The sequence below is a fragment of the Bison bison genome, unplaced genomic scaffold (genome assembly GCF_000754665.1).
Source record: "Bison bison bison isolate TAMUID 2011002044 unplaced genomic scaffold, Bison_UMD1.0 scf7180017864223, whole genome shotgun sequence".
Taxonomy (NCBI): domain Eukaryota; kingdom Metazoa; phylum Chordata; class Mammalia; order Artiodactyla; family Bovidae; genus Bison; species Bison bison.
Window position 1 is genome coordinate 297022 of NW_011494795.1, and position 17201 is coordinate 314222.

The 17201-nt window shown below is 48.0% G+C and overlaps 2 protein-coding genes across 3 annotated transcripts in view; both read right to left on the bottom strand.

Moving 5' to 3' along the window:
• The window catches only part of ZSCAN25 (zinc finger and SCAN domain containing 25), a 10235-nt gene extending 1850 nt beyond the window's left edge, over positions 1-8385 (bottom strand). The window contains exons 1-7 of the mRNA XM_010845706.1: positions 8131-8385; positions 7089-7210; positions 5776-6192; positions 4332-4533; positions 3634-3725; positions 1812-1938; positions 6-456 (exon numbers count right to left, since the gene is read on the bottom strand). Coding sequence (XP_010844008.1) covers positions 6-456; positions 1812-1938; positions 3634-3725; positions 4332-4533; positions 5776-6162 — 1259 coding nt within the window. The 5' untranslated portion in view covers positions 6163-6192; positions 7089-7210; positions 8131-8385. The remainder of the gene's footprint in view (positions 1-5; positions 457-1811; positions 1939-3633; positions 3726-4331; positions 4534-5775; positions 6193-7088; positions 7211-8130) is intronic.
• Positions 8386-10886: 2501 nt separating this feature from the next.
• LOC104992735 (transmembrane protein 225-like) overlaps positions 10887-17201 on the bottom strand; it is a 9289-nt gene continuing 2974 nt past the window's right edge. For both annotated transcript variants that reach the window (XM_010845705.1, XM_010845703.1), the window contains exons 3-6: positions 16302-16512; positions 15850-15996; positions 15016-15153; positions 10887-11249 (exon numbers count right to left, since the gene is read on the bottom strand). In XM_010845705.1, coding sequence (XP_010844007.1) covers positions 11077-11249; positions 15016-15153; positions 15850-15996; positions 16302-16512 — 669 coding nt within the window. In that variant the 3' untranslated portion in view covers positions 10887-11076. The remainder of the gene's footprint in view (positions 11250-15015; positions 15154-15849; positions 15997-16301; positions 16513-17201) is intronic.

Below are 17201 nucleotides of genomic sequence, written 5' to 3' on the forward strand. Positions count from 1 at the left end.
CCGCGAGGTGGTGGCGCTGGCTGAAGGTCTTCCAGCACTCACTGCACACGTGCGGCCGCCGGCCCAGGTGCGTCCGCTGGTGCTTCAGCAGGTACTCCCGCAGCGCAAAGCCCTTGCCGCACTCCCCGCAGCTGTAGGACTTCTCCTCCTCGTGCGTCCGCTGGTGTCGGACCAGGTTGGAGCTCCGACTGAAGCCTTTCCCACACTCAGGGCACTGGAAAGGCTTCCAGAAGGAGCTGTGGGTCTGGAGGTCATCGGGCAGCGGGGCAATGCTGTGCTGGGGCAGGAGTGGCCCGGGCGCGTTTCCCACCGAGCTCCCGGCCTGCTGCTCGCTTGGTCTTCCCAACTCCGGGCCCTGGAGAGCGGCCTCCCCACACCTCTCTGCCCGCCCGCAAGCGAGCTGCCCCTTGGGGTCTGCCAGCTGGGTCTTTGCCTCCTTGTCCTTGCTCCCCAGGCCTACAGGACAAAGGAGATACAGACCAACGCTGAAGAGATCTGAAGGGAAACTTCTAGCCAGAACCTGGCTTCTAACGTGTCCCATTAACAACTACCAATGACCTCTGTGCATTTCACTTGCTCTGACTCTAAAACCAGACATTCCTTTACTTCTTTCCACCTGTTATGGACTGAATGTTTGGGTTCCCTCCAAAATTCACAGGCTGAAGCTCTCAGGCCCCTAGGGCTGCTGTTAGGAGGTGGGGCCTTTGGACCCTAATTAGGTGAGGGTCTGGGGGTGGAGCCCCCAGGATGGGACCATGTCCCAGAAGAGCAGAAGCCAGGGCTGGCTCTCTGCACACAGGGGTCATGTGAGTGGGAGCCCTCGTGATGGATTAACGGCCTTACAAAAAAGGAGGAAGAAACATGAGATCTCTCTCTCCCTCCCTCTGCCACATGAGGACTGGCAAGAAGGCAACTGCCCGTGAACCAGGAAGAGAGGCCCTCACCAGACAACAAATGTGCCAGCAACTGGATCCGGGACTTCCCAGCCTCTGGAACTGGGAGATATTAAGTGTCTGTTGTTAAAGCCACCCACTTGGTGGTATTTTTTGACAGCAGCCCAAGCTCAGACCATCTCCCTGCCTTCTCACGGAACCATCTGCTAAATTACAATGCCTTCCCTCTTAATTTCCTACTAAGTCACCCTGTGCTTTCCTTCAAAATCTGACTCAATGCCATCCTCTAAGGAACACACCTTGATTTCTCCCCCGCTGTGGGTCTCTACAGCACATGCATTCAATTAGCACTGTTTATTCCACACTTACTTACACATGACCTTGTTACACATGCTATTCTACAGTCGTCGAGATGTTCAGCTTCCCTAGGATCACGGACCTGTTCCAGCAATGTTTCCACATCCTCCCTCAGGTCACTGTCCCTGCTCACACTGTGCCCTCCACCTCAGCCTGGTTTATTGCCCTGGGTCTCTGGGAGCCTGGCACAGGGACTGACTCAGGACAGATGCTTCATGACTGCTGGATGGGCCAGTGAACGCAGCTGTCTGTACCAAGCCACCTCGACATCAGCACATTTATTAGGAATGAAGTGCCCTTCCACAGGTCCTTCGTTTCCTCTTTTACTCTCTCTAAATTAACAGAATAATTGGTTACATAAGATCAAGAAGAAAAGGAAAAGAAGAGAGGAGAGAGATACAAGGGAGCAAAGAAGCCAAGAAAAGAGGGAAATGACAAGTCACGCTTCAACGGGAAAGTCCTTTCAGGCAAGGCCATTAAAAGAGAAAAGGAAAAAGGACACTTAATGCTTCCTGATTTGACAAAATACAGAGGAGACAGCCAGCATTTCTGATGTCTTACCTGGAGGTGAGACCCCGCAGTCCTGGGGTTCCACATACTCCCCAAAGCAGTCTATCTGGGCTGGGGTTACATGCCTCCACTCCTCCTCAGGGAAAGCCAGGGCCATGTCTTTAAATGGGCCCAACCCCTGAAACAGCACAGGAGATGGCTAAGGATAAAGAAATAATCCCAAGGCAGGAACAGCTAAAGAGCAGACACACAGGGAGCCACACTCCAGGGGAGAACAGAGAGAGAAGATCACTTCTCCCCAAAGAAGAACACTTGTGGCAGGAGGAGAGAGTCTAACTTAATTGAAAAAAAAAAAAAATGCTCATGTCTTTCTTCCTCTACTCTAAATGTCCTTGGAAAACAGAAGCAGGAAACAGCACAGGAACCAGGGTCCCAGATGGCTCCAAAAGGGGACTGGAAGTGCCTCCCTCTAGACAGTTTAATGACAGAGAAGTGATGGACTTGTCGGAGGCACTGTTTTGAGTCTTTGCTGCAGCGACTTTGCTGGTACCCAGTAACCACAGCCTCCAACTTCCACTACTCAATCACCTCCACTACATCCTCATATTGGAGGGAGATGGGGGCTGCTATTTATCCCCTCATGTAGAATCAATTTTCCCTCAGAGATAAGCAAACACTTGGGCAGGCCCTGTCTTAAGAACAGGGCCACATTAAAATGAATGTGCTGCTGTCATGACACAGTAAAGAACATTTGTGGCAGGAGGAGAGAGTCTAACTTAACTGAAAAAAAAAGTGCTGATGTCTTTCTTCCTCTCCTCTAAATGTCCTTGGTCAACAGAAGCAGGAAACAGCACAGGCACCAAACCTTGCCTAAATACTGCTTTAATGAGATCAAACTTGAGTCACTTCTTTTTTTTCTGCCAAATGATAACTTTCCTTCTACAAGGAACTCTTCACTTTAAGACTTGATGTCCCTTTCAGAAAGCTGTCACACTAGAAACCCCCCACCTCCCTGGGAACACTGGGCATGCCATGGGAGACACTCACACCATGACAGGACTGCCCACCTGTGCTCTAGGGACCCCCATCTGTGGCAGGCTAAGAAGTGCTAACAAGGCCAAAACTCCTGGTGCAGCCTTTGGAGGGGCCAGAGAGACCATTCCACTTGGCACTGCTGGGCACCCCCACCTCTGAGTCAGCAACACTCCTGCTGACTCGGTGGGGAGGAAGGGGTCCACGGAAGAGCAGCCACAGACAGATCCATAAAAGCTATCCACAGAGGGCTACTGATCTCCTGGCCGCCCACCACAGCCTAAATCATGCCTGTGGGGTTCCCACCAATAATGGCTTCCTCCTCACAACTGGGCTTCCCTTGTGGCTGAGAGGTAAAGAATCTGCCTGCCAATGCAGGAGACGTGAGTTCGATCCCTGGGTTGGGAAGATCCCCTGGAGGAGGGTGTGGCAACCCACTCCAGTATTCAGTAGTCTTGTCTGGAAAATTCCATGGACAGAGGAGCCTGGTGAGCTACAGCTCATGGGGCTGCAAAAGAGTCAGACATGACTGAGTGACTGAATAACACTACAATTACAAGAGTAATACTGAGTTGACTGAGGAAAAAAAGAAGAAATCAAAGAGTAATACAAATGAGTGAACTGAGCCTCATGCCTAGACCCTAAGGCATAAGGCTCAATCCAAATTAATAACTGATGATTGATAGACAAGTGGAGAAAACGAAGCTGTCACATCCATCAGGATGAGAAAGGAAGAATCACTCAACTCTGTGCACAGTGCTCTGCTGTGAGGAGAACTCTTGAGGAAGGTGCGCCTCATTCAAAGCAACCTCGTGATCCCTCAAGGGCAGGCACAGCTCACCTGGGATCCAGCCGTCAGGAAGCTGGCTGCCACCTCCTGGTCTCTGGTGCTCACTGCAGGGAGGCCAGCACCAGCCTGAAGGACTGGCAGAGCTGAACAGGAAAGGAAAACAGGAGCAGGATTAGCACTGTCCTGCAGCAGCTCAGCCACAGGCTCTGCTGCCCGACACACAGAACCCCAGGAACCATAAGGAGCCTCCAGACAGGCCGGGCATGGGTGTACCCAATTCTGTTCTCAGCTGGGAAGAAGGGCCCAACCCACTACACATGGCCCTTCAGGACGGTTCATGCTCCCAAGTCACAGGCTCACAATAATCCCCTTTGAGATTCTGCAACACAGTAAAGTCACCTGTTACTTTCAGGAATTTGGTTTATCCACCCACTTAAAAAAAAAAAGAAAAAAATCCCTACATATCAGCTACATATGCCCTGGCGCTCTCCATATTAAGGATGTGAGGGGAAGGAGAAGAAATGACAAGACAGAGTGATCCCAGATAGCAGAAATTGAGAGATCGAGCTATAGAGAACAACTCCACTGCATCTGTTTCCTACTAAAGTCAAAGAGGAAGTCAGGGAAACGCAAAACTGCGCCCACAGGTGCCTTGGTTTGACCCCTCAGCTGAGGGGTCTATAAGGAAAGGGGAACGTGGGGTACAAAGCAGTTTTCTGCACCCTATCTTCTTACTGCTTGCATCTTACCCTGCTCCTGGAAGGCCTGCGTCCCCTCTCCAGGGTCCTGGCTGAGCTGCTCCTCAGTGCCTCGGTCAAGGTCTTGGATGCCTTCCCCATGGGGCATCCCCCACTCGGGCTTGACCTCCACGGGCCCCAGGTGGACACTTGGTTCCCAGGGGTCTCTGCAAAGCGTTGTCTCCTCCCGCTGTCCCTGCACGTGGCACGGAACCTAAGAAGAGTCCCCAACACCTGTTAGAACGAGGCCTGTGTAAGGCTGTCATGAAAGCCATTCCAGCTGCTGGGGCATGGACAAGCTGGCTCAGCTCTTCCTGAGCACAGCAGTGAAAAGGTGAAAAGGAAGCTAAACTGCCTTCATCAGGCTCTGAGATCAGATACTTGTCTGTATCCATGCCATTTGACAGGAGTCCCTTCAGCTCACCTCAGTATTGATCACATTCCACCATGAACAACATCATAGAGAGATAGTATCATTTCATTGAGAACTTTAGCCCAAAACACACATTAGGAAAAAACATTCCTCAGTTAAAGATGCTGAAAACAAAAAATATAAGGCCTAAAGTGTACAGTGAATTAGTGAGGAAAAAAATTGTTCTACAAATAGCAAGGAAAACCAAAACCCACAAAAACAGGCCCTTCCTGGTCCACTTTTAAGCTCCTACTAAAGACAAAACAAAACAACTCTCTTAGACAACACAAGAAGTCAGGGTGACTGCTGTGGGAAAGGGGAGGATAAACTGAAGGAAGGTTGTTACCTGCAAGCAAAACAGTAATGTTCGGTCCTGTCCTCTCTTTCCTAGACAGCCAGCAGGAAACTGTACCAGAGAGGGACAGAGACATGACCAGAGTCCCAGGGAAGCCTCTGAGGTGCAAAGTCACTCATTATGTGATCATCTGAGCCAACGTCCCAAATGTGGAAATGGCACTGCTACAGACAGCGCTCCTGAGAAAAACTGTTCACCAAGAAGAATTCCCTGCAAGCCCACATACGTCTCCGCCCAAAGAGGAAGGAGACCCCTGGGCCTTTGAAATCCATCCTAACTGCCTTCCTTTTCTTTCATTTTTGACCATACCACACAGCATGTGGGATCTTAGCTCCCTAACCAGGGCTTGAATCCAGTGCCCCCTGCATTAGAAGCCAATGCTAACCACTGGGAGGTCCACCACTGCCTTCCTGGACACAAGGCTCACAAAGGAAATATGGCCAAGGCCCTGCCCTGATGACCAGAAAAGCAGCCACCAGCCCTTCCACTGGCCCTGCGTCTTCCGTGGAAATGGCTTTCCTTGCTGAAAACTCCTCTACCCTCCAAAAAGTACTTCTAGTGGCCCGGAAGCAGAGAAAGGAGACTCTGCATGCACATCACCCACTCCCACTGCTTCATCAAACCTCTAGATTCTTTACCGCTTCCCTTCCAATCAACAAAGCAAGACCCAGAACCCCCTTCTCACCCACCGCCTTGGCTTCCAGGGCTCTCTGCGTGAAGTCCTCCACCATGGCCACTAGGGCCTTGCCGCTCTCGGGGCCATGCTCCCAAATCCAGGCGTAGAACTCCCGTGGCAGGATGGTCAGGAACTGCTCCAGCACTAGCAGCTCCAGGATCTGCTCCTTGGTATGCAGCTCGGGCCGCAGCCACTGGCGACAGAGCTCCTGGAGCTCCCTGAGGGCTTCCTGAGGCCCGGCCGCCTCCTGGTAGCGGAACTGCCGAAACCGCAGGCGAAAAGTCTCCGGGCTGGGGTCCTCCCTCGTCCTGCCCCACGGCAGCTCTTTCTCTAGTTTTACCACATGGCCACCCATTTGCTGCTGAGGCTCTTCTGCCATCCCTGGACGCTCTACAAGCATCTTCACACCACCTCCCAAAAGACTGAAGGTCTGTAGGGAAGAACAGACAGACAACAGGACAGCATAAATAAGACTCCAGGAAGCTCGGGGTATCCCAGTTCTGCCTCTACATCAATAAACATTCCACTGGAAAACAGGATAATGAGACATTTTCAAAAGACGAGACATATATCCTGAGTCATGTCAATTCAACTCAGTATTTGCTAACCACTTATGTGTGGAGGATAAATGGAAAACATACAAGACTTAGCTTATACCCACAAATAGCTTAGAATTTCATGAAGAGGATACTACTGAAGAATTTCATGAAGAGGATAATCATTAAATGGAGATGTATTATAACTAGATCAGTCACCAGGGCCCACTCTTCCAAAATCAAAGAAAATATACATTAAACATATATCTATGACTGGCCCACAGAAGCTAGAAACACAAGAGGGAACAAAAGTGCTTGCCCTTTGAAACTCACAAACTGGTGCAGCAAATGGAAAAAAAATGTAAACAAATATATTTAAATTATAAATGAGAATTAGTTCTAAAAAGGAAATAAGAGGGTGTTAATGGGGACAATCAACTTGGAGAAGGCTTTTCTAAAGAAACGACACTTAAGATGAGACCCAACAAATAAATGAGAATGAGCCAGTCATTCAAAGAACTTTCTAGGCAAAAGCCTGGGGGCTAGACATTAGGAAGGCAGTCTGCAAACAAACCAAAGAGCAAAGTGGCTTCAGTAGAGTGACAGAGGGACAGAACACAGGGGAAGGAGGAAAACAGATTATCCAGGGCCTGAGCATGCAGTAAGGATTATGGACTTCACTCTTACTCCTTATTTTAGTGGGGAGATATATGTTCTTCAAAGGTCACTCTGCCTGCAAAGTGTCAGCAGAGTATAGATACGAAGGGTCAAGAAGGAAAGCTGCACTTACCGTAGTCCAAGCAGGAGATAGAGACTTAGATCAGGGAGGTGGCAAAGAAGCAGACAGTTAAGGCATTTTGCAGGCAAAACCAATAGCCTTGTTGGTGGCTAGAATGTGACAGTGTGCTCAGCCTAAAGAAAACAACAGAATGATATACATACCATTACTATAATTGATCAAAAGAATTCCAACTTATGCTTTACCATTTAGAAAGCATGTGAGCACACGCTCTCATTTAATACGGACAACCATCCTAGTGAGTGTACTGAAGAAACTGAGTATGTAAAAGGTTAGACAGATGATTGAGGTCAGCCTCCCAAAACACAAAAGTGTAGATAAGAAACATGGGAAGCCATAAAAAAAAAAGAAAGGTTTACACAAGTTCAAGTACTCATGAGAAAGAAGAGACCTGTAGACTTGGGGTAGGAGAAAGCGGGGAGAATCGCCTTACATGTAGCAGAGAATAAGCGAATGGCAGTAGGCATTAATATTATCAAAGTGTCTGCTTAATATTCTATTGTGTTCGTGTATCTATCTATCCTTTTCAAATGTATTTACATTTTCACCCTATTTGTTTTCTCTGCTGCATCGAGATTTCTCTTTCCTGACTTTTTAGCTATTGAATTTGTTCATCCCACGATTGCATTTACCACATTATAGTGCGAATGCTTATCCATGTGTCTCCATCTACAAGATTCCCTTTGGTAAAGAAATGTCCTCATTCTGGGGAATTCCCTGGCGGTCCAGCGGTTAGTACTCTGAGCTTCCACTGCAGGAAGCATGGGTTCTATCCCTGGTCTGGGAACTAAGATGCCCTACTGACCGGCCCAGAATGGGCGGGGGGCTGGGGGAAGCCCTCACTCACTCATCTTTTATTTCTAGCACTGCACAAATAGAAGGCGCCACTTTATTGTTCTTTGAATGAGCTTCTCGTTCTAAAATGACCACTTTTCACTCTTCAGAGTGTTCTGCTTCAGCTCAAGATATCCGGGTTCTGGAGACCTCCCCCGTTAAGCCAACCCTGGCCGGGCGCGACCAACCTCCCTCCTACCTGAGCCGAGCGCCGTGCGGCGCCCCCGGGATCCCGACCCGCAAGGCCTCGGTGCTGCGGAAGGCAGCTCCGGGTAGACGCGCGCCTCAGCGTCAGCCTCGCCGCCACCGCCGACACCCGCAGCAGCCCCACAGCACGGAACCCGGGCCCCAGCCACCTCGGCCCCGCTACTCAAACTCGCCTCCCCTCACAGCCCCACACCTGAGGAAGGCTCGCCCCAGCCAGCGGCGAGCCGGAAGTGGGCGACGGACGCGGTCAGACAGGTGCGTTAAGGAGGGGCCCCTTCCGTTTCCTCTCTAGGACTCTCGGAGGCCGGTGCGTCTCGTTGATCCCCCTTCCCTGGGGACCGTTCGAGAGAGCGCGCCAGACCACCAGAGGCTCCACCCACCTGCCTCCGTTCTTGCTCACCGTCTGCGGGCCCTTAGCGCCTCCGTGTATTTGCATCTGCGCTCCGTTATCGGAAGGACGTTTCTCCAGACACACCGCGAGATAAAGCGCCTCCCTCATGGCACTTTAGATTAGAGCCCAGTCTGTCAACACATGTTTACTGTATCCTCCGGTGCTTTGTGCGAGGCTTAGGGTCAGAGGGTGACGGAGGGAAGCACCCGGGTATTGTGGGTACGCATAAGAGGCTTCTACCCTGGGTACTGTGTGGGGGCGTTGGGTAGGGGCTAGTCAGGGAAGGTTTCCCGGAGGAGCCAGCACCTGAGCTCAGATTTGCTTCAGTTCAGTTCAGTTCACTAAAGTCGCTCAGTCCTGTCCGACTTCCCGACCCCATGAACCGCAGCACGCCAGGCCTCCCTGTCCATCACCAACTCCCGGAGTTTACCCAAACTCTTGTCCACTGAGTCAGTGATGCCATCCAACCATCTCATCCTCTGTTGTCCCCTTCTCCTGCCTTCAATCTTTCCCAGCATCAGGGTCTTTTCCAGTGAGTCAGCTCTTCGCATCAGGTGGCCAAAGTACTGGAGTTTCAGCTTCAACATCAGTCGTTCCAATGAACACCCAGGACTGATCTCCTTTAGGATGGACTGGTTGGATCTCCTTGCAGTCCAAGGGACTCTCAAGAGCTTCCCCAACACCACAGTTCAAAAGCATCAATTCTTAAGCGCTCAGCTTTCTTTATAGTCCAACTCTCACATCCATACATGACTACTGGAAAAACCATAGCTTTTACTAGACAGACCTTTTTTGGCAAAGTAATGTCTCTGCTTTTTAATATGCTGTCCAGGTTGGTCATAACTTTCCTTCCAAGGAATAAGCATTTTTAAATGTCATGCCTGCAATCACCATCTGCAGTGATTTTGGAGCCCCAAAAAATAAAGTCAGCCCCTGTTTCCCCATCTATTTGCCATGAAGTGATGGGACCAGGAGCCATGATCTTAGTTTTCTGAATGTCGAGCTTTAAGCCAACCTTTTCACTCTTTCACTTTCACCAAGAGGCTTTTTAGTTCCTCTTCACTTTCTGCCATAAGGGTGGTGTCATCTGCATATCTGAGGTTATTGATATTTCTCCTGGCAATCTTGATTCCAGTCCAGCCCAGCGTTTCTCATGATGTATTCTATGTATAAGTTAAATAAGCATGGTGACAATATACAGCCTTGATCTACTCCTTTTCCTATTTGGAACCAGTCTGTTGTTCCATGTCCAGTTCTAACTGTTGTTTCCTGACCTGCACACAGGTTTCTCAGATTTCCTGGGTGGACCCAAAAGTGAGGCCGGGTAGCCCCAGCATAAGGAGCACGACGAAGAACCCAGTGAGTGGTGGGCATTAGTGCTTCCCCGCACCCTCACAACCACTAGAGCAGGTGGCTGAGCTAACTACTTAGGGTGATGGATGACCTGGAGGCAATGGGAAGCCAGTGAAAGTGTTAGTTGCTCAGTCCTGTCGGACTTTTTGCGATCCCATGGACCCTCCAGGCTCCTCTGTCCATGGAGTTCTCCAAGCAAGAATACTGGAATGGGTTGCCATTTCCTCCTCCTAGGGATAGTCCCGACCCAGGGATGGATTCTTTACCATTAGCACCATCTGGGAAGGCCAAAGCATGTGTTCTCCCCAGTTATAACCAGCCTAGCTGGGAGGCAGAGTGCTCCCCAGTATAAAAGCACCTCAAGACTATTAAGAGGCAACTTTAGAGGTGCCTGCAGGAGGCCTCTGGCTCTAGTGAGAGGCTCAGTGCCCATGTGTGGATTGGCTAACCTGGCTATTCTTTCCCAAGGCATAGACTTGTTAGGCTCAGACTCCCAGACCTGGGAGCTCAGTGTCAGGGAAGCTTCCACCTATTACCACTCCCAGCCCTTCCCCACAACACAGACATGAGAAAAGTTCCCTGTACTGAGTCACAGTTTTTGTCTGGGAACCCTTTTTTTTTTTTTTTGTCTGGGAACCCTTTTTAATGTCAAACATTATCTCAACACCTATCTCAAACACCTTCTGCTGTGATTATACTCTGTTCAGTTTTTATTTTACAAAACCTCGTATCACTTGGTCATTTCCTGATACTCCTCCCTCCCCTCCTGCCCTCTAGGCTGCAAGCTGGTGTTTTGTTTGTTTTTCGGTCACACTGAACAGCACTCAAGATCTTAGTTCCCCGACGAGGGATGGAACCTGTGACCCTTGCAGTGGAAGTGTGGAGTTTTAACCACTGGGCCGCCAGGGAATTCCCTTGTCTGTTTTCGGAGGTATGGATTAACAGACGGTAGTCCTCTTTTTATTGAAAACACATGTCCAAAAAAACCACTCAGAAAGCTCAGGAAGAATTAAAAAAAACGTTTAACAAATATCAAACACACGCAGGATAGAATCACTGTGAGGAGGGGGAAGGGAGGGGTTGACTTGACACTCAAAAGCCTCATCAGAAACGGCAGAGACTGGGGGAGACTGAAGAGCCACACACACTGACACATGTGCACTGGACGAAGGGCAGGGCACAGACTGTCTGGGTCTAGATAATGGTTTCTTCCTTCAGCAGCGTCTCCTTCTGCATGGAGCTCAGTTCTCCTCCCAGACTATCCAGGTTTTCCAGGTACGAGATCTCTTGGGTGTCCTCAGTACTCTGGGAAATGGGCAACAAATGGCATCTAGGGCAGGCTATTTCTTGGATGAGGCAGATGGCACCTGGGTCACAGCAAAAGTTTGAGTCAGGAGAGAGAAAGTGTATCAAGCTCAGTGCCCCAGAGGTTGGAAATTCCCTCCTCTGACCTGATTCCTCTGGTCTGCACCTACCCTCCAATTTAGAGTTTTACAGAAATAGAAGGCAAAACAGTACGTTGACAGACAAAGCATACAAATAGATGTATAAACTCAAGGAACCATGGCCAGTGCTGGAAGTCATCTGAGCAATTGTCTAACCATTAATTGGTAAGAAAACCAGGTTTCAGAGAGGAAGGTCAAACACAAAGTCCAGGCCTCTTCATGCCCAACCCATTCAAAAATCTCAGTAAGTTTTGAATCTTACTGGAAGGAAGGGAGAGTGAATATTAAGGAACAAATGGAGATATCCTGACTGGATAAGAAATGCTGCATTATGGCTAAGACTGAGATAAAACAACTTCTATTTTCAGCTTTACAGTCAACAAGATACTCACCCACTAAATAAAACTTCTAAATATTTCTTCAAAAACCTATTTATAAATACATCATCAAGTTGGCATCAGAGTAAGACATTTTCAGAAGCCAAACCATAATGATCTTAGGAATCTAGAGGGTTAAGCAAACACACAATTAGCCTTCACCTTGGAGACATCTATTCAACCCAGGTGACCCTGAGTTTCCATTCAGTTGGCTATTTAGGACACAGAAAATAAAAGGAAAGCCCAGGTCCTGTGTGCAATGAGGGGATCTAGTAAGAGTCAACCACATGAAACTGGAACTTCAAAGTTGCCTGCACGGATTCAGAATTCACAAGCACAGGCTAGCTATTATGTGGGTCTGCAGCTAGACTCATAGTACCTAAGTATTTTGATTGGGATCCTAGGGTAGTTGTTGTGCACCCAGGCACCAGGCAGAAGCAAATGCAGATCCTTTTTTAAGGAAACACTTTAAATACAGGCCTCAAAGATCTTCCAAAAAAAATTTTTTTTTCAAGGAAAATGAGTTCACAGTCAAAATCCACAGAACATAGGAAGGAACAAGGCACCACAAGCCAGGGCTTGTAGAGACAAGGGCAAGTAATTCAACTTCAAAACTTATAAGATACAGAATATAAAGTGAGTATGTTTAACATGTATAATAAAAATATATTTAGAGCAGAGATTTAAAACATAAGGAAAAAGTATAAAATGAGATTTACAGGAAAATACAATGTTTAGTTATAACATAGATTCATTGAAATAAAAATTTAAAGGCTAGGTTAAATAGATCAGACACAGCTAAAAAGTGAATGGATAAAACTGAAGATATAGCTAAATACATTATTCAGAATGCAGCCCAGAAAGACAAAGATGGAAAATATGAAAGAGAAACTGACAGACATGCAGGATAGAGTATTAAGGTCTAACAGAAGTCTTCCTGGGGTTCCACAAAAGACAAAAAGAAAACAAAAAGATATTAGGGAGGAGAAAAAAATGTTCTAGAAATACCACTCCTCAGCTTCAGTTCATGCACCAAATTGTATACTTTAAAATAATGCATGGATGAAAGAAGTAATAAGGGAACAAGAAAATATTTGAAATTGAACAACAAAAAATATTACACATCAAAATGAGAGCTTCAAATAAAGATGCAATTCTTAGATGAGGATTAAAGCTTTAAATGCCTACTTAGAAAAGAAGAAATAATCCATGAGCTTAGATCCTGATTTAGGAAGTTGAAAAAGGAACAGAAGAATAAACACACAAAAAAATTAAGTAGTGGGGAGGGAAGTTCAAAATAAGAGGCAAAAAGCAATTATGTAGAAAACAAACAAGAAGGTTTGTTTCAAGAAAACTAAAAAGTTGATTCTTTGAAAAGACTAAAACAACTGATAAACCCTTGACAAACTTAGTAACGAAAAAACAGAAAAATCAGGTATGAAAAAGCATACAACTACAGATGCAGAACAAAATTTAAAAAATATTTTGTCAATAAAATTTAAAACTTAGATAAAATGTATAAAGAAATATATAACTTGGCAAAACTGACTCAAGAAGAAACAAAATACCTGAATAGTCATGTAATCATTAAAGAAACTGAATCATTAACTTAAAAATTCTCCCATAGAAAAATACCATGCTCCTTCTACTGGAAAGCTTAGTTACACAATTAAATACTCAAGGTAGTAAAAATAAATGAAGCTTAGTTCCTCATATTAATATGGAGGAATCTCGAGATTATAATATCGATCAAACACAGCAAATTCCAAAAGAAAAAATACAGTATCATAATGCTGCTGCTGCTGCTGCTAAGTCACTTCAGTCGTGTCCGACTCTGTGCGACCCCATAGACGGCAGCCCACCAGGCTCCCCCGTCCCTGGGATTCTCCAGGCAAGAACACTGGAGTGGGTTGCCATTTCCTTCTCCAATGCATGAAAGTGAAAAGTGAAGGTGAAGTCGCTCAGTCGTGTCTGACTCTTAGCGACCCCATGGACTTCAGCCTACCAGGCTCCTCGGTCCGTGGGATTTTCCAGGCAAGAGTACTGGAGTGGGGTGCCATCGCCTTCTCTGCAGTATCATAATACTCATATAACATTTTAAAGTATGCAAAACTAAATAATACATTGTTTAAGGATATACAACCATGTAGTAAACATAACTGGCATAAATTTCAGAATAATTGATTCCTCGGGATAGAGAAGAAGGCGAGAGAAGGAAGAGCCACATGGTGGGGGGAAAAACTTCAAAGATACTTAATATTCTAACATATTTCATTAATTTTAACAAGCCCATTTTTTTCCACATGTTAACATCTTGAAATAAAGATGTGCCTTACAAGCTATGAGCACCTTAGAATTATATTTGGCATCAGTCTTTTCTTTCTCAGTGGTACATAAAATAAGGGTGTAAATTCTAAACAATGGATTTGACAAAATATGGCTAGTTCTTAAATATATGGTGGAAATATGGGTGTACAGTTTATAATTACTTATATCTTACAGATATATCCTTTGTTATATGTTCAACGTATAATAAAATTGAGTCTAAATAGGTTATGATCATGGGTCAGGTTAATATTGTGGGAAGAGGATGAGGAGTAGGGACAATTAGACAGGATCAGATGGGATGAAGAACTTAGATGATGATGATAAATAAAGAAAAAGGTATTCAAGTGAGAAATAAGATCACAGATTTCAAGCTAGAGAGATAGGGATAGAAAGCCTTAGGAACCAGGATGGTGTAAGGGAGCACAGGAAATGTGCAAGTTTGGTTCTAAAGTCAAGGAAGACGGGAATGGGGAGGGTGAGGGTGGGGGACAGAGTTGAGGTAGGCCCTAGAGCGGTGCTGTCCAACAGAACCTTCTGCATCCGCACTGCCCAATGTGGAAGCCACTGAGCACGTAACAATGTGGTTTTTGAATATGTGAGGTGTAGCTGGTGTGACCGAGGAACTCAATTTCTAACCATATTTCATGTTAATTAATTAAAGTTACCTAGGCACATGTGAAGGCTTCCCTGGTAAAGAAACCACCTGCAATGCAGGAGACCCAGGTTCAATCCCTGGGTGGGGAAGATCTCCTGGCAAAGGAAATGGCAACCCGCACCAGTATCCTTGCCTGGCAAATCCCATGGACAGAGGAGCCTGGCGGGCTATGGTCCATGGGGTTGCAAAGAGTCAGACACGACTGAGTGACTAAACAACAGCAACAGCCACATGTGACTAGGGTTTTGAGCAGCACAGTTCTAGAGCACCCACAGCTCCTGAATCCAGACAGAGGGTGGGGAGAGGGCACCAGCCCCAAATCACTCACCAGCCACCATGAACAGAAGGATGCTGAAGCCCAGGACGTAGTAAGGCCACTGTATGGAGAACTGTGGGGGGCTGGGCTTCATCCGCAGACTCTGGATCTCCAGGGCATGCAGCAACAAGGCCAGGAAGGCACAAGCCCCTGCGGGATCACAGGCAGGCCCCCTTGGTCTCCTCCTGCCCCTGCTCCAGCCTTCCAGCACCTGCGTGAGGCTCCCTTCTCCTGCCCGGGCCCCTTTGCTTTCAGAACCAACAACCTTCACCCCACACAACTGTCTCACCCTCCTTCCTAACTCTTTGCAAAGCCCATGTGCCTTGCCTCTCAGAAACCCCTTTCCCAGGTACCCTCTGTGCCTGTGCCCTGGGCTGACTCCAGATGGGCCCCGGGTGTGACGCTCCCACTGTGAGCGTTCCACGTCCTCCATCTGATGGGAGCTTCCCAGGGCAGGGCCTTGGTCAGCCTATTAAAGTTAGAAGGTTCTAGAGGGCAGAGATGGTCTCTTCCATTCGTTCATCCAAGAAACATTTGTATTTGGTTTATAGTCTATATTTCAATTATATTATAACTCTGTACCAGGTTCCAGGACAGCTGCTAGGATAGAGATGATGGGAAAGACCCCCAGAGAGATGTTGCCAAGCCAAGGTGATGAGGGCTGTGCCCTCTGGAAGTGCAGTTAGGAGGAGCCCCAAGGAGGGGGTGGCTGTGCCCTGGGCAACTTCACAGAGATGGAAACAGAGGAGAGGGGCCCTAGAAAGTCCCTCTCCTGACCTCAGACAGAGACCATCCCCCCATCTTTGGACCCCTCCCCAAGGCTGGGGCCCACCTGCTGCTCCCCACCTGTGAGGAAACTGATGAAGGCTGACACAAAATTGTGCTTCCGGGTCCTCGGAAAGAGCTGAGACGCAAAGGACACCATGATGAAAGTGGTGAGGAAAGACAAGACAACGGCGGACAGCAGGGAGACTCGGCCGAGGATGACGTAAACTGCAAGGGAGGGCAGGAGGGAGAGCAGGCTGGGCCCCGGCACTCAGCCCAGAGGACGGAGCCCGGCCAGCCTCGGGTCCCCAACCGTGGCCTGGGGCCAAAGTTCCAACCCCCCATGGGTAGACCGCACATCATTAACACCTTCCCAGCTGCCTACTTTCGTCTAACCCCAAGAGACTGAGAGAAAATGTCCTTTCAGGCATGTTCATTCTGTTCTATCTGCCCCCACCAGTCCTCTGTCAGCCCCCAAACCCCAAGCTGGCCCTGCTTCCCTCTCCCCGATCCCCGCCTTCAGCCCTCCATACTGGATAAGGGTCGAGGCTTCCAGCACTTGATATGGAAGCAGTTCTCAAACAGGCCACTGAAGAACACTTCCTGGGACTCCTCATTGACCAGCCGCACCCAGAAGGGGAAGATGGAGACCAGCAGGATAAGCAGGTAGCCCAGGGAAGTCAAGGCAGGGGCTATGGCCCAGGTGAAGCCCTTCACATCTCTGTCCTCTATCGTCAGCATCACCTGGGGGAGGAACAGTGAGGAAGCCCCACGCGGCACCAGGTGATGGAGATGGTGCCCGTGGACATGTCAGCGGATGTGGGGCTCAGGAAATGTTTGTTTTGCTTTAATTAACCTTCCAGACCTCTTCAGCTGGCCTAGCCAACACAGAAAACCTTTTCTCTCACTAACTCACTGGGTGATCTTGAGTGTGTCTAGTCCCTTCTTTGAGCCTCGATTTCCACCTTGGTAAAATTTCCACCCTCCCAGCTCTAAAGTTCTAACTTTTCAGTTCTGTTTAACAGCCCCCGCCCCACCTCCCCACCGCCCCACCCCCTCCCTCACCCCACTGCAACTGGCCACAGAGCCTCTCCAGTCAGCTGTTAGCTACTGTCTGCCCTTGGAGATTTCAGAATGAGGACCAGGCAGATATTAAAACCAGGGCCTGGAGTGCCTTTACTCAGGGACTGGCCCTCTTGCCTCAGGACCTGGGGTTTAGATGGACAGGGGTCCACCTGGTCCTCTGCTGAAAAATGAGCAGAAAATATACACACAGAAACTTTTAAAAATAGTTTTAGAGTTTCATAGACCCTCCTGAAGCCCTAGGCTCCCTCTAGGCCTGGAGGTTGAGCCCCTCAGTTAAGGATCCCTCAAAACTTCTCCATCACCGCCAGCTGTCATCAAGAAGTCTTCCTAGAAGGAACACCTGTGAT